Source organism: Bos indicus x Bos taurus, chromosome 1, assembly GCF_003369695.1.
Source record: "Bos indicus x Bos taurus breed Angus x Brahman F1 hybrid chromosome 1, Bos_hybrid_MaternalHap_v2.0, whole genome shotgun sequence".
Classification (NCBI taxonomy): domain Eukaryota; kingdom Metazoa; phylum Chordata; class Mammalia; order Artiodactyla; family Bovidae; genus Bos; species Bos indicus x Bos taurus.
This window is the reverse complement of record NC_040076.1, coordinates 81984605-82010798: the sequence shown is the minus strand read 5'-3', so window position 1 is coordinate 82010798 and position 26194 is coordinate 81984605. Positions and strand designations below refer to the sequence as shown.

At 38.3% G+C, this 26194-nt stretch overlaps 1 protein-coding gene across 8 annotated transcripts in view; it reads left to right on the top strand.

Moving 5' to 3' along the window:
* The window catches only part of VPS8 (VPS8, CORVET complex subunit), a 295955-nt gene that overhangs the window by 119762 nt on the left and 149999 nt on the right, over window positions 1–26194 (top strand). For all 8 annotated transcript variants that reach the window (XM_027539052.1, XM_027539061.1, XM_027539070.1 and 5 more), the window contains 4 exons: window positions 11758–11829; window positions 17722–17841; window positions 18870–18926; window positions 25597–25679. In XM_027539052.1, coding sequence (XP_027394853.1) covers window positions 11758–11829; window positions 17722–17841; window positions 18870–18926; window positions 25597–25679 — 332 coding nt within the window. The remainder of the gene's footprint in view (window positions 1–11757; window positions 11830–17721; window positions 17842–18869; window positions 18927–25596; window positions 25680–26194) is intronic.

Below are 26194 nucleotides of genomic sequence, written 5' to 3'. Positions count from 1 at the left end.
CAATATTTGAAGGAAATAGACAGGAAGGAAATATATCTAAATATTAATAGTGATTATATCTGTGAGATGAACTAAATTTATTTAATGAACATATAGTGCTCTTATTATAAGTTGAATAATAAACTATTAAACTTTTTAAAAGTGCCTGTGAGAAGGTTGAGATTCTATTCATATGACATTTTGTATTAGTTTAATTGGAAAATCTGATTTCAGAAGTAGTAACTTAAATAGCAGAAGAAGAAGGCAAAAGAAACTTAGAAAATGAAAGTCAAATCTAGTTGGTTTAGGAGACCGTAGACGTCCAGAATACAATGGAAGTGTACTTAGTGTCTGGCCTGGAGGAGAAAAGAAACAAGAAGTGGTAGGGCAGGGGTTCATAAAGCGTCCTGGAGAGCAACAAAGAATTTTACCTAGTTTTCAGTTTTTAAAGGGCTGTCGTGCCACTGAAGATCATTTGGGATTATGCTTATGTCTAAATTGTGATATTGATAGTAAGACTGCGATAAAATCTCTGTCATTTACTTGACAAATATTTGCCAAGTATGTCACACATACTGTAGTAACTGTGTGTGTACCCTGGGTTGACAGGATATAAACCTTGCCTTTGTGGAGGAAGAGGATGCAGCTTGTAGATTAGTAACTATAGCATGGTGTAAGACATGTCACTGGAGACATGCAGAATGCTGTAAGAACATTTAGGAGGGGGATCTAATGGAAGGGTCAGGAAGGTGTCTTGGATGAAATGATGTCGATGGTGAGTCTCACAGGATGTGTAGAAGTCTGGTTAAGGTTAGGGAAAAGTATTTCAGGTAGAAGGACAGAGTATGTAGAAAGACCTGGAAATAAGATAGAGCAGTGTGTGTTAAGGTAATTGAAAAAAATTCAGTATGGCCACATTTTTAAGTGTAAGGAATTCTGCGGAGAGAGAGAATGCCAGAGAGGCAGGTAGAGACTGAGTTTTATTATCCGTGGTAGGAAGTTTGGACTTTACAGCCGCTGAAGCCTTTTGCCTTACTTAGTTGCTCAGTCCTTCCAACTCTTTGTGACCCCATGAACTGTAATTCGCCATGCTCCTCTGTTATTGGGGATTCTCTAGGTAAGAATACTGGAGTATGTTGCTATGCCCTCCTCCTTCAGGGCATCTTCCCAACCCAGAGATTGGACCCAGTTCTCTCGGCATTGCAGATGGATTTTTTACTGTCTGAATAGAAAAATGTCATAATTTGTAGTTTAGAAAAATTCCCTCTGATTGTTGAATGGAAAATGGATTGAAATAAGATTGGAGGCATGAAGATGTTAGCAAAATTTTGTAGTCATCCAGATAGAAGATAATGGCAGCTTGAATTAGGACAGTGGCAATGGGGGTTCTAAGACATGAAAGGATTTGAAAGATATTTTAGGAGGTAAATCAGCCTAAAATTTAGAGTTTAGTGTACAATTCGATGTGAAAGGTAAGATGAATAGGGAAGCATCAAAGATTCCTACATTTCAGACCTTATGAACTGAATGTATAGTGGTTTATTTGTAGATTCAACAGGAAATCAGAGGAGAAACAGTTTTATTAGGAGATGGATGAGAGTGGGCGTGCAGAGTAGTGGTGAGGTATGGTGGAGGCAGATAATTAGTTCTTTTTTGGACTTAATGAATTTGAAATGCCTAAAAGACAAGCAGAGGTTTCCTTGTGTGTGTGCATCAAGGGTTGGCTGGATCCCCAAGTATTACAGCTGGAGAAATTGATAAGACTTAGGATCCTAAATCCTGGATTCACTCCATATTTGTCTACTATAGTTGATTATTCATGTGACCTTCCTAATTAATATGTCTTAATAAAAAGAACATTTTTAGGGACCCACTAAAAAACTTAGATGACAGACTTTTAAATCATATTTTCTCACTTTTTAAAATGTAGGAATATTTTTTTCAAGTGAGGTTTTTAACTTTAGCTTTATTAGGGTACAATGTATACAAAATATAATTCATCCATTTTAAGAGAAGAGTTTGACAAGCATGCATGCATACATGCTAAGTCACTTCAGTCATGTCTGACTCTGTGCGACCCCATGGACAGCAGCCCACCAGGCTTCTCTGTCCACAGGATTCTCTAGGCAAGAATACTGGAGTGGGTTGCCATGTCCTTCTCCATTGACAAGCATATGCAGTCTTATAACTGCTACCACAATCTAGATACAGAACAGGTGGTCACTTTTGCAGTTTTTTAGTGAGTCCCAATCCCAGCCCCTGGCAACTGCTGATCTGCTTTGGGAAACAGGGTTTCACCTTTCTAAAATGTCATTTAGAGAAAACATAAACTTTGCAGTTTCTTCTGGTGTCTTTTACTTAATGCTTTTGAGACTTACCTGTACTGTTTGTTTTATCAGTAGGTTGTCCCTCTTTATGGCTATGTAATTTTTCAGTTTATGGATATACAGTTTGTTGATCCATCCACCAATAGTTGGTCCTTTTGATTATTTCCAATTTAAGTTACTATGCCTAAAGCTATCATGAATATTTACATATAAGCCTTTGTGTGGACATACATCTTTATTTCTCTCGAGTAAATACCAAATAATGAAACCACTGGGTCTTTTGTGAAGTGTATTGTTTTACTTCATAAAAAACTAACAAGACTTTTCTAAAGTGGTTCTGCCAGTTTTCGTTCCAGTAATATATGAGAGTATCAGTTTCTTCATTGTATGGTTCATCTTTTTAATTTGACCATTCTAGTAGATGTATACTGGTATCTCATTGTAGTTTTATATTTCCCTCCTGACAACTGACATTAAACATCTTTTCATTAAAATATATTAGCAAAAAAGTTATGTTTACCATTCGTATATTCTCCATCCATATATATTCTATGGTGAACATATCCATTTTTTGACCATTTTTCCCTACTTTTAAAAATTGTATTTGTTTTCTTGTTTTGAGAATTTTTTTTTAGGTAAGTATTAAAAAATCAGATTACATGAATTTAGCAGATGTTTTCTCCTAGTCTGTAGTTTGTCTTTTTGTTTTCCTAATTCTGTGTTTTGAATAGCGGAAATTTTAAATTTTGATGAAGTCTAATTTATTGGTTTTGTTTTAGGAATCCTGCTTCTGGGGCTGTAGCTATGAAATCTTTGCCTAACGCAAGGTCACAAAGATATTCCCTAGAAGTTTTATGGTTTTACCTTTAAAGCTGTGATCCATTTTGAAGAAATTTTGGCCTGTGGTGCAAGGTTTAGATGCAAGGCCTTTTTTTCTTGTTCTTTTTTTTGCATTGAGATATCTAATTCTTATAGCATCATTTGACAAAAAGACTGTCCTTTCTCTACTGGATTGTCTTTGTACTTTGTCAAAGACATATCATCTATGTATACTGGGTCTATTTCAGAACTCTGTTCTATGCCCCTGGTCTGTCTGTCTATCTTGATGCCAGTACCACACTGCCTTGATTACTGTAGCTTTATAATGAGTATGAAAATCATGTTATATGTTCTTATTCTTTTTCAAAATTACTTTGTATTTTGTAGTTTTGGGGTTGTTTTTGGCATTTCAGTATGAATTTTAAGTTATCTTGTTAACTTCTGCAGAAGCCTGCCTGGATTTAGATTAGGATTGTGTTCAGTATTTAGTCAATTTAAGAATTGACTTAGCAATACTGAATTTTGTGACCCATTAAAAGGTATACTGTTTCATTAATTTAGATTTTCTTTAATTTTTCTCAGAAATATTTTGTAGTTTTCAGTGTAGTTTTCTAAGTGATAGGATTCAACGTAATGTTTTCTCAGTTCAGTTCAGTTCAGTTGCTCAGTCGCGTCCGACTCTTTGCGACCCCATGAATTGCAGCACGCCAGGCCTCCCTGTCCATCACCAACTCCCGGAGTTCACTCAAACTCACGTCCATCAAATTGGTGATGCCATCCAGCCATCTCATCCTCTGTTGTCCCTTTCTCCTCCTGCCCCCAATCCCTCCCAGCATCAGAGTCTTTTCCAATGAGTCAGCTCTTCGCATGAGATGGCCAAAGTACTGGAGTTTCAGCTTTAGCATCATTCCTTCCAAGGAACACCCAGGGCTGATCTCCTTTAGAATGCACTGGTTGGATCTCCTTGCAGTCCCAGGGACTCTCAAGAGTCTTCTCCAACACCACAGTTCAAAAAGCATCAATTCTTCGGCTCTCAGCTTTCTTCACAGTCCAACTCTCACATCCATACATGACCACTGGAAAAACCATAGCCTTGACTAGACAGACCTTTGTTGGCAAAGTAATGTCTCTGCTTTTCAATATTATACAATTAAAATTTTTTGAAGTGAAATAATAGTTGCCTCCCACTTATCTTCCTCTTATATACTGCCATAAGGAAAACTGGTGTCAACTTGACTTTTCTTAACTTTCCCAGAGACTTAATCTTTTCCTAGAGTACCAGAATACTTTTTTCCTTATATTAATATTTAAAGACTAAAAGTTTAAGATATTGGAGAAGGCATTGGCACCCCACTCCAGTACTCTTGCCTGGAAAATCCCATGGATGGAGGAGCCTGGTGGGCTGCAGTCCATGGGGTTGCTAAGAGTCGGACACAACTGAGCGACTTCACTATCACTTCTCACTTTCATGCATTGGAGAAGGAAATGGCAACCCACTCCAGTGTTCTTGCCTGGAGAATCCCAGGGACAGGAGAGCCTGGTGGGCTACCGTCTATGGGGTCGCACAGAGTCGGACACGACTGAAGCGACTTAGCAGCAGCAGCAGCAGTTTAAGATAGTACTTAGAATTGACTATTTTCGGTCAGTTTTGCCATATATGTACTGTGGGCCTTTTCAATATGTGAATTTGAGTCTTTTTAGTTTAAAAAAGTTTTCTTGAATTACAGATTTAAATATTTTTTTTCTGCTCCATTATTTTGTGCTTCATCTTCAGAAACTTAGGGTATTTGTATATTATATTGTCTTTGTCTTCTATATTTATCACCTTTCTTTGGTCTTTGTTATTTCCTTCTTTGTTTAAATTTCATTTTCTTGGTTCTTTTTATTTACGTTCTCTATTTCTGTTAACTATACTTTTGGTCATATCTGTCTTCCCTTTGGTAGCTTGTAATTCTGTCTTCCATTTCTAAGATGACTTTTTTTTCTTTCAGTTTTTTTTTTTTCCCTCGAGTTCAGTTAGCTCTTATTTCACATTTTCCTACTCTTCGTTTCTTTTCTGAATTCTTAAATTTCTGGTTTGTGATGTTCTTTCAAATCTGCAATTGTATGTTTAAATATATTTCATGTATGTTGAGATATTGTTTATAGTTTACTTCTATTTTGTGGCTAGTTCTTATTTTTATTCTTGAGTGCCTTCACTTTCTGGTTTTTATTTTTTTTTTGGTCATTTTTTAATGGATTTTTCTGGACTAGCAATAATTGGTGATCTTGTTGGATCATGGGGGAAGATCACATACTATTTTCCAAATTCAAGTACCTGCTTTATTTGCTATAACTAAGTGCAGTTTCTTAAATAGTGTCTTTGGGGTGTAGTCTGTTTTCTCAATCTTTGACAAGTCTCTTGTTTTAGTAGGATCTTTTTCTTGAGCTCTTCCTTCTTTACTACAGGTCTCCAAGGAATATATTTCCTTTCCCTTTTCTGTCTCAAAAGCTGTATCTTGCCAAGACCTCTGATTCATACTTGCCAGACTCCTTCCTTTGATCTTCCTATCAGCCAGTGCTATGATCCACTGGGTTGCAGACCTGGCCGCAGTACTTGCTCACCCAGGATGGATCTTCTTTTTCGTTTGGAGGTGAATTCCATTTGATATGTGTTCTGTGCCTGCTGAAACCTCATCATACCCTCCCTTCCTCTACCCAATTCTCTCTTGACGGTTTTGGTTTTTTTTTAATGGGCTTTGGAGCCAACTTTGCTAGTTGGAGATGTTTACTTTCCCACATTTGTGTAAGTCACAGTTTTTAATATGTGTTGTCCTTCTAGTTTTCCCATTAGTCTGGATTCTGGGTTATTCTTTTTCTTCTTTTCTATATGTGTGGATCTTATTGCGAGATGTGTAAAGAGATTAGGACAGGGGTTCACAAACTACAGGCCGTAGACCAAATCCACTGCATTTGACCTCTGGCTTGGGTGAGACAGAATATTTTTCTATTTTTAAGGATTATAAAAACGGAAGAATATGTCATGCAAACCACATGTATCCTACAAAGTGTAAAATATTTTCTCTCTGGTCCTTTACAATGTTTCTTGACCCCTGGATCAGGATTTAGCCAACTATCATTCAGTTCCGTTCAGTTCAGTTGCTCAGTTGTGTCCGACTCTTTGTGACCCCATGAATTGCAGCATGCCAGGCCTCCTTGTCCATCACCAACTCCCAGAGTTCACTCAAACTCACGTCCATCAAATCGGTGATGCCATCCATCCATCTCATCCTCTGTTGTTCCCTTCTCCTCCTGCCCCCAATCCCTCCCAGCATCAGAGTCTTTTCCAATGAGTCAACACTTCGTATGAGGTAGCCAAAGTACTGGAGTTTCAGCTTTAGCATCATTCCTTCCAAAGAAATCCCACGGCTGATCTCTTTTAGAATGGACTGGTTGGATCTCCTTGCAGTCCCAGGGACTCTCAAAAGTCTTCTCCAACACCACAGTTCAGAAGCATCAATTCTTCGGCACTCAGCCTTCTTCATAGTCCAACTCTCACATCCATACATGACCACTAGAAAAACCATAGCCTTGACTAGACAGACCTTTGTTGGCAAAGTAATGTCTCTGCTTTTGAATATGCTATCTAGGTTGGTCATAACTTTCCTTCCAAGGAGTAAGCGTCTTTTAATTTCATGGCTGCAGTCACCATCTGCAGTGATTTTGGAACCCAGAAAAATAAAGTCTGACACTGTTTCCACTGTTTCCTCATCTATTTCCCATGAAGTGATGGGACCAGATGCCATGATCTTCGTTTTCTGAATGTTGAGCTTTAAGCCAACTTTTTCACTCTCCACTTTCATCAAGAGGCTTTTTAGTTCCTCTTCACTTTCTGCCATACCAAAACTCTGTAATAATTTTAAGGGGCTACAGAAAGAAGCTTTTATGACCAAATTCACAGGTGACTTTGGACTTGAATTTTAGGTCTACTTTTGCATTTCACAAACTGTCATTCTCCATTAGGACGTCTTTACATATTATTCCTCTAATAAGCATTGTATAATTAGAAGAATCTTTGTGGAATGATAATGTTTTAACATAAATGTGCCATTTTGGTGGCAGCTGTTAACTACTGTCAAAATATGTCATTGTGTATATCACAACATTTGTAATAAAAGTATTTCTCCACTTAATTATGTTTATAGTAGTAAACTTGCAATGTGTGTTTCAAAGCAGTGAATACATGTTACTAAAAGGCAAGTGGATAAAGCAGTTCTTTTTTACTTGCTGTCAATGCTGTAGTTATTTAATACATATGCTAATTCTCCATGATTTTGTGTTTACTTGAATAGCACTTGTATTAGCAGATAGTATCTTGTCTGACAGCGGAGTGACATCTCACTTTGGCAGGCTGAGTGTGAGGGGGAAGTTGTGTTTGTTTGAATGTGTGTATATTTGTTGTTTTCCTAAGCCTTAGAACTGAGACACTTTCTCGACCATCTTTCCCTCTTCAGACTGGGTCGTGTTTAACCCATGTAAACACCAAAATACCCTCTGTTTGAGCTTTTTGGGTAAGAGTTCCTACAGTTCCCTAGGTAACTCATTTCAGCTTTTCTTAACTAACTGCAGCAAAGCATTCTAGGTGAAGAAAAAATTTTTTATAAAGATTTGATTTTCCTCTGTAATTAACTAGACAAATCAGCAGTCATTGTTTAAAATGCTTACTGTGTGTCAGACAAGAAAAGGGAAAGAAGGACATGCTAGTAGAGAAGAGCATGAGCAGAGGGTCTTTGGAGAAGTTGGGGAAGCTTGGGGCCAGTTTAAAGAATAGCAGATATTCTGGTTTGAATGTTAACTATGATGTAGTCTTGAAAGTTTGTGGCTTGGAAATTCTTCTTTAATCTGTTGGTACAATACGTAGTCTATTTCCTTGCTTCGGGATAGTCAGTAGTAAATTACTGCTTTGTGGATTTAAACATTTCATGCACAGATGGGCATAATAAAGGACAGAAATGGTATGGACCTAACAGAAGTAGAAGAGATTAAGAAGAGATGGCAAGAATACACAGAAGAACTATACAAAAGAGGTCTTAATAACCAGGATAACCACGATGGTGTGGTAATGCATCTAAAGTCAGACATCCTGGAATGTGAAGTCAAGTGGGGCTTAGTAGCATTACTATGAACAGAGCTAGTGGAGGTGATGAAATTCCGGCTGAGCTATTTCAAATCCTAAAAGACGATGCTGTTAAAGTGCTGCACCCAATAGGTCAACACATTTGGAAAACTTATCAGAGGCCACAGAACTGGAAGAGGTCAGTTTTCATTTCAGTCCTAAAGAAGGGCAATGCCAAAGAATATTCAGACTACCATACAGTTGCACTCATTTCACATGCTAACAAGATAATGCTCAAAATCCTTCAAGCTAGGCTTCAGCTGTTCATGAACCAAGAGCTTCCAGATCTACAAGCTGAATTTAGAAAAGGCAGAGGAATAAGAGATCAAATTACCAACATCCGTTGGATCATAGAAAAAGCAAGAGAATTCCAGAAAAACACCTACTTCTGCTTCATTGACTATGCTAAAAAGCCTTTGACTGTGTGGATCACAACAAACTTTGAAAAATTCTTAAAGAAATGGGAATACCACCCCACCTTACCTGCCTCCTGAAAAACCTGTGTGCAGGTCAAGAAACACAGTTAGAATTGGACATAGAATAACAGACTGGTTCCAAATCAGGAAAGGAGTATGTCAGGGCTGTATATTGTCACCCTGCTTATTTAACCTTTGGGCAGAGTACATCGTGTGAAATGTCCAGCTGGTAAAGCACAGGCTGAAATCAAGACTGCTGGGAGAAGTATCAATAACCTCAGATATGCAGGTGACACCACCCTTATGACAAAAAGCAAAGAAGAATTAAAGAGCCTTTTGATGAAAGTGAAAGAGGAGAGTGAAGAAGCTGACTTAAAACTTAGCATTCAAAAAACTAAGATCATAGCACCCAGTCCCATCACTTCATGGCAAATAGATGGGGAAACAATGGAAACACTGAGAGATTTTATTTTCTTGGGTTCCAAAATCACTGTGGATGGTGACTGCAGCCATGAAATTAAAAGACGCCTGCTCCTTGAAAGAAAAAGCCATGATCAGCCTGGAAAGCATATTAAAAAGCAGAGATATTACTTTGATGGCAAAGGTCTGTATAGTCAAAGCTGTGGTTTTCTCAGTAGTCATGTATGAATGTGAGAGTTGGATCATGTAGAAAGGTGAGTGCCGTAGAATTGATGCTTTTGAATTGTGGTATTGGAGAAGACTCTTGAGAGTCCCTTGGACTGCAAGGAGATCAAACCAGTCAATCCTGAAGAAAATCAACCCTGAATATTCATTGGAAGGACTGAAGCTGAAGCTCCAATACGTTGGCCACCTGATTCAAAGAGCTGACTCATTAGAAAAGACCCTGATGCTGGGCAAGGTTGAAGGCAGGAGGAGAAGGGGACGACAGAGGATTAGGTAGATTGTGAGAGGGTAACAGGCAGGAAGGCCAGGTGTCTCCAAACTGAGGAAATAAGCTGCAAGTGTCTTCTTAAAATTCTATGTTGCTATGCCGACACCTGGTTTTGCCTGAACTGAACTTTTCTCAAATCTTGAGCTATCCGATGCGTTTTTCTTATGCAAATGTTTTTCTTAAGCTATGTTAATGAAACTGTGTATTTGCTTTGGAATTTGCCTTTCTTCAAAATGGTTCCACCTAAGACTAACTTTTGACTGCTAATGGCTCAATGAACCAGTTTTCATATCAATTGCTTTACGGCTGGGGGATGACATACCTCATGCCATCCTATTTCAAAAATGCATATTGTGGGAGAGGGGCCTGTTGAAACTCCGTCAGCCTTGAGGTGTCTCTCTTATATGATTAATAACTTTATAACAGGCATAAAATAGCTTATTGAAACTAGCAGGTGGGGCACTCTCTGTCCCCCTTCTGATGTCTATGTCAGAAGCTTTCTCTGTCCCTTTTTTTCTTCAATTAAACTCTGCTATACAAAAGTTCTTGAGTGATCAAACCTGGTCCCTGGTCCCGAAGTTAAATCTTCGGAGATCACAAATCCAACACTGTTCACCATAAGCTATCAATTGGATGGCATCACCGACTCAACGGACATGAGTTTGAGCAAGCTCCGGGAGATGGCGAAGGACAGGGAAGCCTGGTGTGCTGCAGTCCATGGGTTCGCAGAGTCAGACATGACTGAGCGACTGAACAGCAACAAAGGGCCGAATGTCCTAAGAGAAAGCCTTAGGAAGATCTTCAAGTCTTTATCACTCTTACTCAATAAGTATTTTCATTTCAGTTTTTTTGTTTGTTTTTTGATTTTTACAGTGTTTTGTTGGTTTCTGCCACACAGCCACAGGAATCAGCCATAATTATACATATATCCCCTCTCTCTTGAGCCTTCCTCCCTTCCCCACTCCCACTCCTCTAGATCATTACACAGTGCCAGAATGGGCTCCCTGTGTTATACACAGCAGCTTCTCACCAGCTCTCCATTTTACACATAGCAGTGTATATATGTTGATGTTACTTTCTCTGTTAGTCCCACCCTCTCCCTCCCCAAACTGTGTCCACAAGTCTGCATTTCCATTCCTTCCCTTCAGTTTCTTCATATATGCGGCCTATAGCTTCTATGTATTTTCAGAATCCAGTGCTGTCATTTACTTGGGTGCAAGTTCTATTCAAAATGTATTTGGCTCTACTTGAGCAGGAACATAAAATAAAAAATGCTGTACTTGGCAGTGTTGTGAAAATAGAATACCTATTCTTTGTATGTATTCTTGAGGATTTTAATATTGTCACAGTTTTACCATAGTAATTTTTAAAAGTATCTATTGTTGAAAATCATTTCTTCCTAGTTGTCATGGAAATTTCTTTTCATGACAGTTAACAACTGTATTTCAGTTATTGTTTCCAAATAGCATGGACGGGATGATGGCTGAGCATGTAACATGTATTTCATCCTTTTCAGATTCTTGCTCACAAATTGCCTCTTCCCATCAGTATTCTTTCTTGTTGCCTATAAACGTTGCCTTCCTTTTTTGGATTTTTATAAATTTTAAAAAGTAGTCTTTATTTTTGGTTGCAGTAGGTCTTTGTTGCTGTGGGTAGGTTTTCTCTAGTTGCAGAGAATAGGGGCTGCTTCCTAGTTGTGGTGCATGGGCTTTGCAGTGCAGGGCTGCTCTTGCTGCAGAGCACAGGCTGTAGAGTGTGTGGGCTCAGAAGCTGTGGTGCGCAAGCTTAGTGGTTCCCTGGCATGCGGAATCTTCTTGGACCAAGGATTGAACTCCAGGGATCTACCTCGTGTCCCCTGCATTGGCAGGCGGATTCTTATCCACCATATCACCAGGGTGAATCACTTTTGGGTTGTATAACAATCACTTTATTTTTATACTTTTTATTCAGAATATCATATAATATTGAATAATGTAGCCTTCTGTTAAACTCACTAAAAATAACTTGTTAAAGTTATATAAGAAAAAACCTGTTGAGGAGTGGTTATCTTATTTGGGAATTTACCTATTAACAAGAATTTAATATCTTGTTTCCTTCTAAAATTTTCAAATAATACTTACCTTTTTAAAATTTCTTTTTCCTTTTTAGACTTTTGAAGATTTTAAAAATGATAAGCAAGCTGTAGAATATCAACAACGTATTGTGGATATTTTGTTGAAGGTGAGTATCCCTAGAATGTCTTTGTATTGATATTTATATTTATAAAAGTGAATTACTTTATAGCAAGTTCTAAAATAATCTTGTTTAATAAAGGAATATGTTAAAATCATTTAAAAATTTTATTATGATGTCTTTGTCTTCAAAAGCTCAAGTACTAATCATTAATTCAAAGAATATAATGTATCTCAGCTTCAGACTGGATGTTGGATACAGAGTGCTACTCTTGAGAAATGCATATTGTGATAATTGCTATGTTAGTATGATTACATTTAGTAATGGAGACTAACTTCAGAATGCTTTGAGAAAATAATGTTCTGATGCCTGTCTCATACTAGCATCACTGTGTTGCTAAGGTAGTGCCATATGTAGTTTTGCCATGGTACTGAGATGATGGGTAACTTAGGAAGGATTTGAGGCACGCAGAGATGATCATCCCAATCTAAGTCCATCTGGATTCAATTGAAAACTATTTTGAGATTCATGCTGTTGCTAGTGAATGACTGCGGAGACAGATTCTTTTCCTGTCCATCTGCACAGCTTCACCCAGGCCAGTTTCTTCTTGTAGTTAAAAACTTAGAGTTTTTATCCTGTTCATTTGGCTATAAAATGGTAGTTTCTTCCTCTTAGTGACTTTTAGATTATTTTGGAGAAGAGATCAAAATTGAAATATTTTCTTTGTGTATAATATTAATTCATTAACTACATTTATAGTAGTTCTTTATAATTTTCAAAGCTCATTTGTATACATGATCTCATTTGAGCTCTTTATTAGCCTTGTAAAATAGGCAGTGATGAATATGAGAGCTCCCAAATAACGTCAGTTTGATCTTGGTGGCTAGTATGGAGAATTTTCACTTAGGTTTCAAAATACCTTCCCGAATGGTCTTATCTTGTCCTTTAATTTGTGATCTTACCTTTCTTCTAGGTAATATTCTTCTCCGGCTTCCCATTAGTGCAGTTGAAATTAAGTTCTTCTGTGAGAGAAAGTTCAAAATAATAACAGTTTGTTGTGGAAATTTAATTTTTCCCTATAAGTCTGCAGTGTAGGCAGCCTGGTCTAGTAGGATGGGTTCACAAACTTGTCAGGGATGCACAACACTTCCGTCTTACTGCCGTTGTTCTCAGTCCATGGTTTGTGTCTTTCGGTCCAAAATGACTACTTAGGCTCCAGTATTACCTCTGCATTCTAACCAGCCTGGGTGCAGAAAGAGATGAGGTAGAAAATGTTCTCTTTCTTTCAGAAAATTTCTTAGAAGTTGTGCACCGGAATTCTGCTTGTATCATGTAGATAGCACTTAGCTAGGGAGACTGTGAAGTGTACTCTGTATGGTGGGTGGCCACGTGTTTAGCTAAAAATGAGTTCTGTTTCTAAATTAGATGGAAGGAACAGATGTTGGAGCACAAGTAGTAGTTTTTGCCATACCCGTGTAAATTTTAACATGGTATCCAAGATCCTTTTACTTTCTGACCCCTGACTACATCTCTATAGCTGCTCCTTCTCTGACCTTCCCTCTCACCCCACCAGTCTGTATTATTAACTCCTCAACAGTTTTTTTTTTTTGGCCATGCTTAGCAGCTTGTGGTTCTGAGTTCGTCGACTGGGGATTGAACCCCAGCCATGGCAGTGAAAGTCTGGAATCCTAACCACTCGGCTACCAGGGAACTCCCTTCTCACCAGTTTTAAATTGTTGGAATTCAGTGAACTTTCTGTGTCATCTTTTTTGGCTTATGTTCTTTGTGTGAGTTTTCTTTTATCCCATCATGTGTTTTCCTTTGCTTTCTCTGCCTGACAAATTCCTAGCCATTCTCCAAGACATAACTCAAATATCATCCATGAGAAGCTCTTCAGAACCCTCTCTTACACTTCCAGTTTGACTTGTTGCCTTTTCTCTGGGATCTTGTAACACTTCATGCTACACTTGACATACTGTATGGTTTGTTTACATGTGTCTTTTCCTACCTGGAATGAGTTTCCTGTAGGTAGAGACTGTAAGGATGTGTTTGTTTGTTTTTTTGTCATTATTTTAACACATCTAGCACGATGCCTACAATCTGGTAGGTGTTCAAGAAATATTTGCAAGTTGATTGAATTAGAATTTAAGTTTTAAAACTGTACTAAGTTGGGAAAATGATCCAAATGAAGGAAATAAAACTCCATAAAGTACTTAAACTGTTACTCTTGGTGAATTATTGCTTTTGTATATTGTTTTTTAAATTGAAGCATAGTTAATTTATAGTATTGTGTTAGTTTAGGTATGTAGCAAAGTGATTCAGATATATATATATGTATGTGTATATATATGTTTTTTTTTCAGATTATTTTCCATGATAGGTTATCAGAAGATACTGAATATAATTCTCTGTGCTGTACAGTAAATTCTTATTGCTTATCTGTTTTATTATAGTAATTTGGTTTTTCTAAACTTTTTATTTTATATTGGACTATAGCCAATTAAAATGTTGTGATAGTATCAGGTGAAAGGCAGAGGAACTCAGCCATACATATACATGTATCCATTCTCCCCCAAACTCCCTTCCTATCCATGCTGCCACATAACATTGAGCAGAGTTCCCTGTGCTTGTCAATAATGATTTGTATCTGTTAATCTTGTACTCCTATTGACCCCTGCCTCCTCCTTTTCCCTACTAGTAACCATAAGTTTGTTTTCTATATCTGTGAATCTATTATGTATATAGATTCATTTGTATTATTTATTAAATTCCACATGTAAGTGATACCATATGATATTTGTCTTTCTCTTTCTGAATTACTTCAGTAAAGTATAATGTTCTGTAGGTCCATCCTTGTTGCTGCAGTTGGCATTATTTCATACTTTTATTTATTTATTTTTGGCTGTGCTGGGTCTTCATTGCTGCATGGGCTGTTCTCTGGTTGCAGTAGCAGGAGCTACTCTCTAGCTGTGGTTGCATGGGCTTCTCTTGTTGCCAAGCATGGTGTCTAGGGTGCACGGCTTCAGTAGTTGTGGCTCCCGGACTCTAGAGCACAGGCTCAGTAGTTGTGACACATGGACTTAATTGCTCCTCGGTATGTGGGATCCTCCTAGACCAGGGATCTAACCCATGTCTCCTGCTTTTGGCAGGCAGACTCTTCATCACTGAGCCACCAGGGAAGTCCTACTTCATTCTTTTTTATGGCTTAGTAAGATTCCATTGTATATATATAAACCACATATTCTAAAGCCGTTTGTCTCTTGATGGACACTTAGGTTTCTTCCATGTCATGGGTACTATAAATAGTGCTGCTATGAACACTGGGGTGCATGTATCTTTTTGAACTAAAGTCTTCATCTATACAGGCTTCCCTGGTGGCTCAGATGGTAGAGTATCTGCTTGCAATGCAGGAGACCCAGGTTTGATCCCTGGGTCGGGAAGATCCCCTGGAGAAGGAAATGGCAACCCAATCCAGTATTCTTGCCTGGAGAATTCCATGGACAGAGGAGCTTGGTGGGCTTCAGTCCATGGGATCGCAAAGAGTTGGACACGACCGAACAATTAACACTTTAATCTTTTTGGACTATATGTCCATGGATAGGATTGCTGGATCATATGGTAGCTGTATTTTTAGTTTTTTAAAAGGAACCTCCATACTGTTTTACAAAGTGGCTGCATCTTGTATATTATTTTGATAGTACTTAACCTAGGGTCAGTGAAGAATGACCCTATCTCAAATGGTAAGTTTGAGATTATTTTCTCATTCTGGTGATAGTTGTAGTCACCATGTATGTAGCTTTTCTGAGGGAGCACAGGCAAGTACCAGAAAACAGGAGAGTGAGCATCAAACCTCAGGCATTATCATGGGTGCTGAATGGCTGCAGACATAGAGTGGGAAAGCTGTAAATTTGTGACTTTGTATAAGATTGCCCAGAAAATTTTGTTAGCATGGTCTCTGAAATTGATCAGAAGAAATGGAAAGAAGCTAAAATTTCTGGGATAATACCTAGTTGGACACTTGCTGAGGTGGAAAGGGAATGGGGCTGTGAGTTAGAACTGTTTCCTTAGAAGACGTTTTTAGGATCAGACAGGTGAGAGAGTAGTTTACACTTGTAGAGCAAAAGGAAGAGCTAAAAGCAGAGAAGAGCACTAGTTGGGCCCTGACAGTTGAATCCTAAGAAAGGACCCACATGCGGAAAGGAAATGATGATTGAGTATTTTAAAGCTATAGAAAGCTCTTTGAATATTATAAATTGGAATTTAGATACACAGATGACAACTTGAAACATCCTCATATTCTAGTAATGATAATTATGCACTTGAGCAAGCTGTGATTGCTGGACTAAGTAAAAGACAGGGGCAGTAAAAGACAGGGGCAAACTGCTTAGCAAAGTGAGAAAAGGCTGGGCCAAAAATGGGGCCCCAAGGGAACATTTTATCTTTGAAGGGAAAATGAAAGGAGAGAGTTTGTAGATGAGATGGGCTGTTGTTGCCTAATTTGTTGTAGAATTGCCTCCTTAAGTTCAGTTAGTTTAAAACAATGCCTGGTCTTCCTTCTCAGACTTCTGCCATCTCTCTCTTTGTTAATAGCATTGTTCTCCTTCCTGCTATCAGGCTCAAGACCTGTCATTTTTCATTCTTCCTTTAGCCACATGTTTCCACACATGTGAATACCTGCCTCTGTGCAGTGACTTTTGCACCTGTTTCTCCTTCCCTGTTCATCACTGCATTGTTCTGAACTCCTCTGACTCTCCCATGGACCTCTGCAGTCCCATGCATCTTGGTTTCTCTACCTTTATTTCTTGCTTCTGTTACTTTATCCTAAGCATTGCTGTTGGGGTAATTTTCCTATGCATAGTGCTGATCACAATCAGCTCTCCTCATTACACCTTTAGTAACTCCTCCATTTTCTAACAAATAAATTCTGGATTCCTTGGAATGGGATTGGAACCCTAAGTTTTTCTTTTGGTTTGATTTTTCCCTCCTCGTGCATACTGCTGCATTCTAATGAAACATGGCATTTTTCCAGACAAACTTATATTTTCTTGTGTTCATGTTTTTGCCCCCACTCTTCTCTCTGCCTGGACTGCTCTTTCTCCTGACATTTCTTCCCCTGTCATGGATTCCACATGGGCTTTAAAACTTAGTTTAGAGGCTGCTTTTCTCATTTTTTTGTTTCAAATTTTTTCTCTGATCAGTTGAACTGAATTTCCCCCACTGCGCTTCCATTGTCATTTGTTCCTTTATAAGTGCTAATCACATTATGATTTTTATTTAAGATTTGTTTACCTGTCTCACTTTGCTTTCTGGTTCACAATTCCCTTGAAGGCTTCTACCATAAGCATCTTAGGCATAGTAGTAGGTACTCAGGAGATGAGAGCTCACTTAAATCAGAGGAAAGATTATGACTTGATAACTGTGTGTGGTTGTAAAGAGCATGTTATATGAAACCATCTGTTCAATGAACTGCTTATAGCCAAGGCAGAAGCCATTCACTTCACTGACTCATAGGCTGGCTGGCTTCTTTTCTGGGATACCTTCATTCTTAAGCTGTCTTACCTTTAAACCCGAAAGCAGCTTCCTTCTTCCTGTGTTGGTGGACAGATTTTTAATAGGGTTACTTTAATTTTAGATTCTCTTTTAAGAATTCAAGAAGGAAACATGATTTATATGTATATATATTTTGTAAATCTACCTGTAGCAATTCAGTTCTTGCAGAACTTGTGCCTGTAAATACTCCAGGAGTCACTATCGTGCTTTCCGGAGTGCAGGCAGTTGTGCTTCTTCTCCGAGGGGTGCTGAACTCAGTTGTCACACAGCTGATAAAGAATCTTTTTATGAGTCCTTCATACTGAGGCTTCCCCACCCCTGCCTCTAATTGTATATTTTTCTGTGTCAAACCAGATGGTATATTGAAGAAATGGTCTCTTTTGCTCATAGGTTATGGTGGAGAATTCAGATTTTACGCCCTCACAAGTGGGGTGTCTCTTTACCTTCCTTGCCCGGCAGCTTGCGAAGCCTGACAACACCTTATTTGTAAACAGAACTCTTTTTGATCAGGTGAGTGTCTTTAACCATAAGAAGTAGAATTATTTTATTTACTGTTTATAGAAAAATTCAATGGATTACATGATTTCTTAATAGAATAACCTACCAGGTAAGTGTCCTACGAGTTAGAGGCTTGTTCATCTTTCAGTTTGGATCTAAAATAGCTTTTGTTTTTTAGTGTTGTATTAGGATTGTGTGACTGTTCAGTAACTTGGTGTCATGGGAGTATGATTTGTGGAGATTGGTTTATAGAGATTGTTTTCCCAATTATTCTGTTCTAAATTTGCCTAGAATTTTTGACTTAAGAATTTTTCAACTATATAATTACCCATCTCATTGATAGTAAGACTATGATGTTGATCATCTGGAAGAGAGATTACTTTTAGAAAATCCGAATTTACTTACTAACCACTCTGAAGGTATTTCCAAATCCAGTTAAATATCTTCTACAAAGCCACAGGTGACGAAGACAATACTCTTTACCTGGAGAAAGTTGCTAATCATGACCAGCATTTATTGAGCACTTCATAGTACCATGCTCTGCTTCAAAGTTTTACATGTATGTATTAACTGAGTACTCCAAGTACCTCTGAATGTGCTATAGTTGTTACTCCTGTTTTGCAGATGAGGATGCTAGAGCCTGGAGAGGTTAAATCACTCATCCAAGTCACTTAATAAGTGTTATTACCAGCAATAAATGTTGTTATTAAGTATTAATAAGGTTAGGATTCAGATTCAAGTGGCCTGACTCCAAAGTCCGTACTTAGCTTGGTCCATGGTTTTGGGGATCTTAAGGTATATATGATGTCAGATTCTAGTCATGTTGCTAAATAGTAAAGAAATGTGTTTAAGGTATATATTGTTAGCATAACTGAGCCTGCTGTGTCATATATTGGGCTGACCAATTGGGAAGCTGCCATATCCCTGTAGTGTTTGTTGAGCTGGATGTGAATGAATTGGTGATATAGAAAGAGGAACTATGATTTTCCTTATGGCATGCACGCTGGTATCCAATTTAAGAATACCTTTTCTTTGACCAGGTCCTTGAATTCCTTTGTAGTCCTGATGATGACTCCCGACACTCTGAAAGACAGCAGGTATGAACTGCTAGAACTCATCTTGCTAAAGAATGGGAAAGAAGACAGAGTGAACCAGAAAAAACCTTTGTACTAGACCTTACGGTGTAAGGGCAGAAAGACTTGTGTCTAACCCTAATACTATGTGAGATAGTGGCAACCAGGAAATAGTGTGGACGGTTGTTAGTTTGAGCCTCAGTCAAACTACAAATAAATTTCTAGGCAGACTGTACCTGTCTTGCATTCAATGTGACATCAAAAGAGAATAAAAACTTGATCCTTCTCCTTTATGAGCAATAGTTGGCACCTACTACATGCTCCTTTCTGCCAGCATCATTAAGTTAGTAACCATACCTAGTTGCTATGGTCATGAACCAAAAACACTTCAAGATCTTGAGTATTGGAACGCTCAGCTTTTGGGAGTGCCCTGTGGTTCCACTGCACTAGTGCTCACCATTTCTGGGGACTGGCATCCGTCTCAGTCAGTCAGTTGAGTCGCTCAGTCGTGTTTGACTCTTTGCAACCCCATGGACTGCAGCACACCAGGCTTCCCTGTCCATCACCAACTCCCGGAGCTTACCCAAACTCATGTCCATCAAGTCGGTGATGCCATCCAACCATCTCATCCTCTGTTGTCCCCTTCTCCTCCTGCCTTCAATCTTTCCCAGCATCAGGGTCTTTTCCAATGAGTCAGTTCTTCACATCAGGTGGCCAAAGTATTGGAGCTTCAGCTTCACTGTCAGTCCTTCCATTGAATATTCAGGACTGATTTCATTTAGGACTGACTGGTTGGATCTTCTTGCAGTCCAAGGGACCCTCAAGAATCTTCTCCAACAACACAGTTCAAAAGCATCAATTCTTCAGTGCTCAGCTTTCTTTATAGTCCAACTCTCACATCCATACATGACTACTGGAAAAACCATAGCTTTGACTAGATGGACCTTTGTTGCAAAGTAATGTCTCTGCTTTTTAATATGCTGTCTAGGTTGGTCATGGCTTTTTTTCCCCAAGGAGCACGCATCTTTTAATTTCATGGCTCCAGTAACCATCTGCAGTGATTTTGGAGCCCAAGAAAATAGTTTCTCACTGTTTGCATTGTTTCCCCATCTATTTGCCATGAAGTGATGGGACCAGATGCCATGATCTTCGTTTTCTGAATGTTGAGTTTTAAGCCAACTTTTTCACTCTCCTCTTTCACTTTCATCAAGAGGCTCTTTAGCTTTTCTTCGCTTTCTGCCATAAGGGTGGTGTCATCTGCGTATCTGAGGTTATTGATATGTCTGAGGTTATTGATATGTCTCCTGGCAATCCTGATTCCAATTTGTGCTTTATCCAGCCTGGCATTTCACGTGATGTGCTCTGCATATAAGTTAAATAAGCAGGGTGACAGTATATAGCCTTGATGTACTCTTTTACCCATTTAGAACCAGTCTGTTGTTCCACATCCATTTCTAACTGTTGCTTCTTGACCTGATACAGATTTCTCAAGAGGCAGGTCAGGTGGTCTAGTATTCCCTTCTCTCTCAGAATTTTCCACAGTTTATTGTGATCCACACAGTCAAAGGCTTTGGCGTAGACAATAAAGCAGAAATAGATGTTTTTCTGGAACTCTCTTGCTTTTTCAATGCTCGGATAGATGTTGAAAATGTAATCTCTGGTTCCTCTGCCTTTGTTTTTGTTTTTTTTTAATTTTATTTTGTTTAACTTTACAATATTGTATTGGTTTTGCTATATATCAAAATGAATCTGCCACAGGTATACATGTGTTCCCCATCCTGAACCCTCCTCCCTCCTCCCTCCATACCATCCCTCCTCTCCTTTTTTTGAATCCAGCTTTAACATCTGGAACTTCATGTACTGTTGAAGTCTGGCTTGGAGAACTCTGAGCATTACTTTACTAGCGTGTGAGATGAGTGTAATTGTACGGTCATTTGAACATTCTTTGGCATTGCGTTTCTTTGGGATTGGAATGAAAACTGACCTTTTCGAGTTCTGTGTCCACTGCTGAATTTTCCCAATTTGCTGGCATATTAAGTGCAGCACCTTCACAGCATTGTCTTTTAGGATTTGAAATAGCACAACTGGAATTCCATCACCTCCACTAGCTTTGTTCATAGTGATGCTTTCTAAGGCCCACTTGACCTCACATTCCAGGATGTCTGGCTCTAGGTGAGTGATCACACCATCGTGGTTATCTGGGTCATGAAGATCATTTTGTATAGTTCTTCTGTGTATTTTTTCCACCTCTTCTTAATATCTTCTGCTTCTGATAGGTCCATACCATCCTTCCTTTATTGTGCTCATCTTTTCATGACATGTTCCCTTGGTATCTCTCATTTTCTTGAAGAGATCTCTAGTCTTTCCCATTCTATTGTTTTCCTCTATTTCTTTGCATTGATCACTGAGAAAGGCTTTCTTATCTTTCCTTGCTATTCTTTGGAACTCTGCATTCAGATGGATATTTCTTTCCTTTTCTCCTTTGCCTCTAGTTTCTCTTCTTTTCTCAGCTATTTGTAAGACCTCCTCAGACAACCTTTTTGCATTTCTTTTCCTTGATAGTTTTGATCACTGCCTCCTGTACATTGTCATGAACCTCCATCCATAGTTCTTCAGGCACTCTATCAGATCTAATCCCTTCAATCTATTTGTCACTTCCACTGTATAATTATAAGGGATTTGATTAAGGTCATACCTGAATGGTCCAGTGGTTTCCCTACTTTCTTCAATCTAAGTCTGAATTTTGCAATAAGGAGTTCATAATTTGAGCCACAGTCAGCTCCCAGTCTTGTTTTCCCTGACTGTATAGAGCTTCTCCATCTTTGGCTGTAAAGAATATAATCAGTCTGATTTCAGTATTGACCATCTGGTGATGTCCATGTATAGAATCTTCTCTTGTGTTGTTGGAAGAGGGTGTTTGCTATGATCAGTGTGTTCTCTTGGCAAAATTCTGTTAGCCTTTGACCTGCTTCGTTTTGTACTCCAAGGCCAAATTTGCCTGTTACTTCAGGTATCTCTTGACTTCCTAATTTGGGTTCCAGACCCCTATAATGAAAAGGACATCTTTTTTGGGTCTTAGTTCTAGAAGGTCTTGTAGGTCTTCACTGAACCGTTCAACTTCAGCTTCTTCAGCATGACTGGTCGGGGTATAGACTTGGATTACTGTGATATTGAATGGTTTGCCTTGGAAATGAACAGAGATCATTCTGTCATTTTTGAGATTCCATCCAAGTACTGCATTTTGTTTACTAAGTTTGTTTACTATAATGGCTACTCCACTTCTTCTAAGGGATTCTTGCCCACATAGTAGATATAATGGTCATCTGAGTTATATTCACCCATTCCAGTCCATTTTCATTCACTGACTGCTAAAATGTCGACATTCACTCTTGCCATCCCCAGGTTTGACCACTTCCAATTTGCTTTTGATTCATGAACTTAACATTCCAGGTGCCTATGAAATATTTCTCTTTACAGCATCAGACTTTGCTTCTATCACCAGTCATATCCACAAGTGGGTTTTGTTTTTTCTTTGGCTCCGTGTCTTCATTCTTTCTGGAGTTATTTCTCCACTGACCTCCTGTAGCATATTGGGCACCTACTGACCTGGGGAGTTCATCTTTCAGTGTCCTATCTTTTTGCCTTCTCATACTATTCATGGGTTTCTTAAGGCAAGAATACTGAAGTGGTTTGCCATTCCCTTCTCCAGTGGCCCATGTTTTGTCAGAACTCTCCACCATGAATCTGTCTATCCCTCCACTAATCACTGTGAGAAAAAACTGATCACCACTTCTTTCTACTTAGCCACTTGCTTGAGGGTGCTTTCTAGGAGTAGGATTTCTTAAAAGCTTAGCCACTGTAGTTGTGAACACTTAGACAGTCTGTTTATAACTGATGACAAGATTTTGTCAGATAAGTAAGCTACAAAAATTAAGTACTTCTGGACCAATGCTGATTTTTTTTTATGGTAATATATTCTCAGCCAGAGGTTGAGACTCAGATAAAGAACATGGGAACGCAACAGTGAACCCTTTCTCTGCACAGCTGTGGCCCCATGACTGCTGCAGACTATCTTAGGAAAGAGAACAGCTGCTAAAATTTTGATTGTCTCTTAAATTATACTGAATACAAAGAGTAATGTGGGTCCCTCATTTTGCCCCTATTTCTCTGTTGGCAGGAAAAGTGAATCATGTTATGCATGGTGTTGCTATATAAAATGATAAAAACTTTTTATGTAAATTACTAAATAAAACAGAAATAAAAACTAAACCTAAATGTAAACGCCAAACCTTTAAAAGTAATCATAGTTAGTAATCTGTTATTGGGAATCCTTTTTGGGATTACCTGGGGATTTTCTTCCCTCACTCATTTTAGAAAGTAGAAAACTGATGACGCAAATTGCTCAAGGTCATCAGTAAAGTCAGAGCTCAGTTCCTTCCCTTCTCATCCAGCAGTCTTTCTCTTAAGCTGTTTTTCTTATATCAAAATTTTGTACTGATGTGAATGTTGATTGATACTTTCATTTATTAAAATGAATAAGATGAAAGTGCAGTAATGAAAGCATGTCAGAACTTCACTCATTGATCAGTGTTGTGACTTCTTTGCTGAATTGGATAACAGTTTTCTAATATTGGAAAAATGATTCCTTAATTTTTTTGTGCTATTTTCAGTATAATGACTCCGACAAACAGACTTTTAAGTTTGATTCTCTTATTAACTTTATCTCCATCAATATCTTAGCCAGAAATTCTCATAGTTTTTCTGTAAAGGGCCAGAGAGTAAATATTTTAGGTTTTGTGGGTCATATATAGTCTCTGTCACATACTCTTTGTTTTATAATCCTTTAAAAATGTAACAAGCCCTGATTTATAGCATTTATTAATTTTCATGGTGTAAGTATTCCCATCGTGGCTGATTTCAACCTTCCAGCGTGATATCACATTGCACATGAAGTTGGGGAGCGATGTACCATAACACACCCTTACATAATATTTCCACCGTACAGATAAAGTGAAAGTGTTAATCGTTCAGTTGTGTCTGACTCTTTGTGACCCCATGGACTGTAGCCGCCCAGGCTCCTCTCTCCATGGAATTCTCCAGGCAAGAATACTGGAGTGGATTGCCATTTATTACTCCAGGGATCTTCCTGACTCAGGGATTGAACCTGGGTCTCCTGCATTGCAGGCACATTCTTTACCGTTTGAGCCATCAGGGAAGCCCACCATGCATTAAGGCTACAGTCTCTAACCTGGAGAGCATACACAGTAAAATACAGTAAAATACTTAGGAAGTGGTGAGTTTGGGTATTACCTTTGTTTTTATTTAATCGTAAGTTTATATAATTTTACTTTTAACAATGCCTGTATTTAACAGCCAGCTTAAAAATTCCTAGAAAGCTGACAGTTAGCTTCAACTCCCATAAGTTGGTTCAGACTCTCTCCAGCACTGGCAGTTGATCATGTTATTTCAAACTGAGGTTTTCAGCAGATACGTTCGCTCCATTATTGTCCTATATAGCAGTGCATTGTAATACTCAAAATGGATTAAATTAGAGTTCTGAAGTGTAAAGGTAGGCTAGGTTTTATTTCTTTCTGCCTTTGTAAAAAAATTAATTTGAAAGTAATTTCCTGTGTTTGAAAAATGTTTTGTTAAATGGCTTCCTGGAGTTCTGAGAAAGGGCATGTTACCCTGGATCTTGAACTTAAATATAGGAGAGAGCTTTCTGATACTGCTCTAATGATTAAGTAGTGATTGTGTTATATTTTGAGATTTATTTTAAAATATGTCTCATAGCCTGGTCATATATTTAGATACTTAGTTTGGTAAAGGTTAATTTTTTATTCAGCTGCTTCATTTCAATTCAGTTACTCAGTTGCGTCTGACTCTTTGTGACCCCATGGACTGCAGCACGCCAGGCCTACGTGTCCATCACCAACTCCCAGAGATTAACCAAACTCATGTCCATTGAGTCGGTGATGCCATCCAACCATCTCATCCTCTGTCATCCCCTTCTCCTCCTGCCTTCAATCTTTCCCAGCACCAGGGTCTTTTCAGATGAGTCAGCTCTTCCCATCAGGTGGCCAGAGTAGTGGAGTTTCAGCTTCAGCATCAGTCCTTCCAGTGAACACCCAGGACTGATCTCCTTTAGGATGGACTGGTTGGATCTCCTTGCAGTCCAAGGGGCTCTCAAGAGTCTTCTCCAACAGCACAGTTCAAAAGCATCAATTCTTCAGCGCTCAGCTTTCTTTATAGTCCAACTCTCACATCCATACATGACTACTGGAAAAACCGTAGCTTTGACTAGATGGACCTTTGTTGCAAAGTAATGTCTCTGCTTTTTAATATGCTGTCTAGGTTGGTCATAACTTTTCTTCTAAGGAGTAAGCGGCTTTTAATTTCATGGACACAGTCACCATCTGCAGTGATTTTGGAGCCCCCCAAAATAAAGTCTGCCACTGTTTCTCCATCTATTTGCCATAAAGTGATGGGATCGGATACCATGACCTTAGTTTTCTGAATGTTGAGCTTTAAGACAACTTTTTAACTCTCCTCTTTCCCTTTCATCAAGAGGCTGTTTAGTTCTTCACTTTCTTCCATAAGGGTCGTATGATTATGTGGCTGAAAGGACTCCTGAAGAGCTAATCAATAAAAGTAGATTCCAAAGTGTCTTTACTCATTTATTTTAAATATTCAGGTCCTTTTAGAATTGCTGCAGGCTGGAGGCATAGTTCAGTTTGAAGAGAGTCGACTCATCCGTATGGCAGAGAAAGCAGAATTGTAAGTTGTATTGAAGCCATATATCAGTTCCCATAGAACTACTCAAGTATTACTTCTCTAACTTGAAGCCTGGTTGACTGATGCATTGCCATTTTTTTTAATTAAGAAAAGCTATGCATGTAATAATTTTAAAAAACCTAAATGCAAAAGTTTTTGCCTTTCAAGTCTAGAAGTTAGTTTTAATTTGCAGAAATTAATAGCAAGTAAATTTGAAGTTCTTGTTCATTTGTTTTAGTGTAAAAATGAAATATCAGTCTTATTGGTTTTTTTACTTAAAATTTCCAGGGTATTTTTAAGATTTTTTGGCAGTTACCTTACATTTATATTGTAAACAATGCAGAATTTAACATAGAAAACAGATGCAGCATGTTAGCACTATTGTTTATCTAGTTTGTTAAATATTTTATTTGACATGTTTAATTCTGAACAGGGAAATTTCATATTATTGATTGTATTAGTTTCTAATGCATTAACTATTTTTTATATGATATATTGTTGCTTTAACATTTATTTTA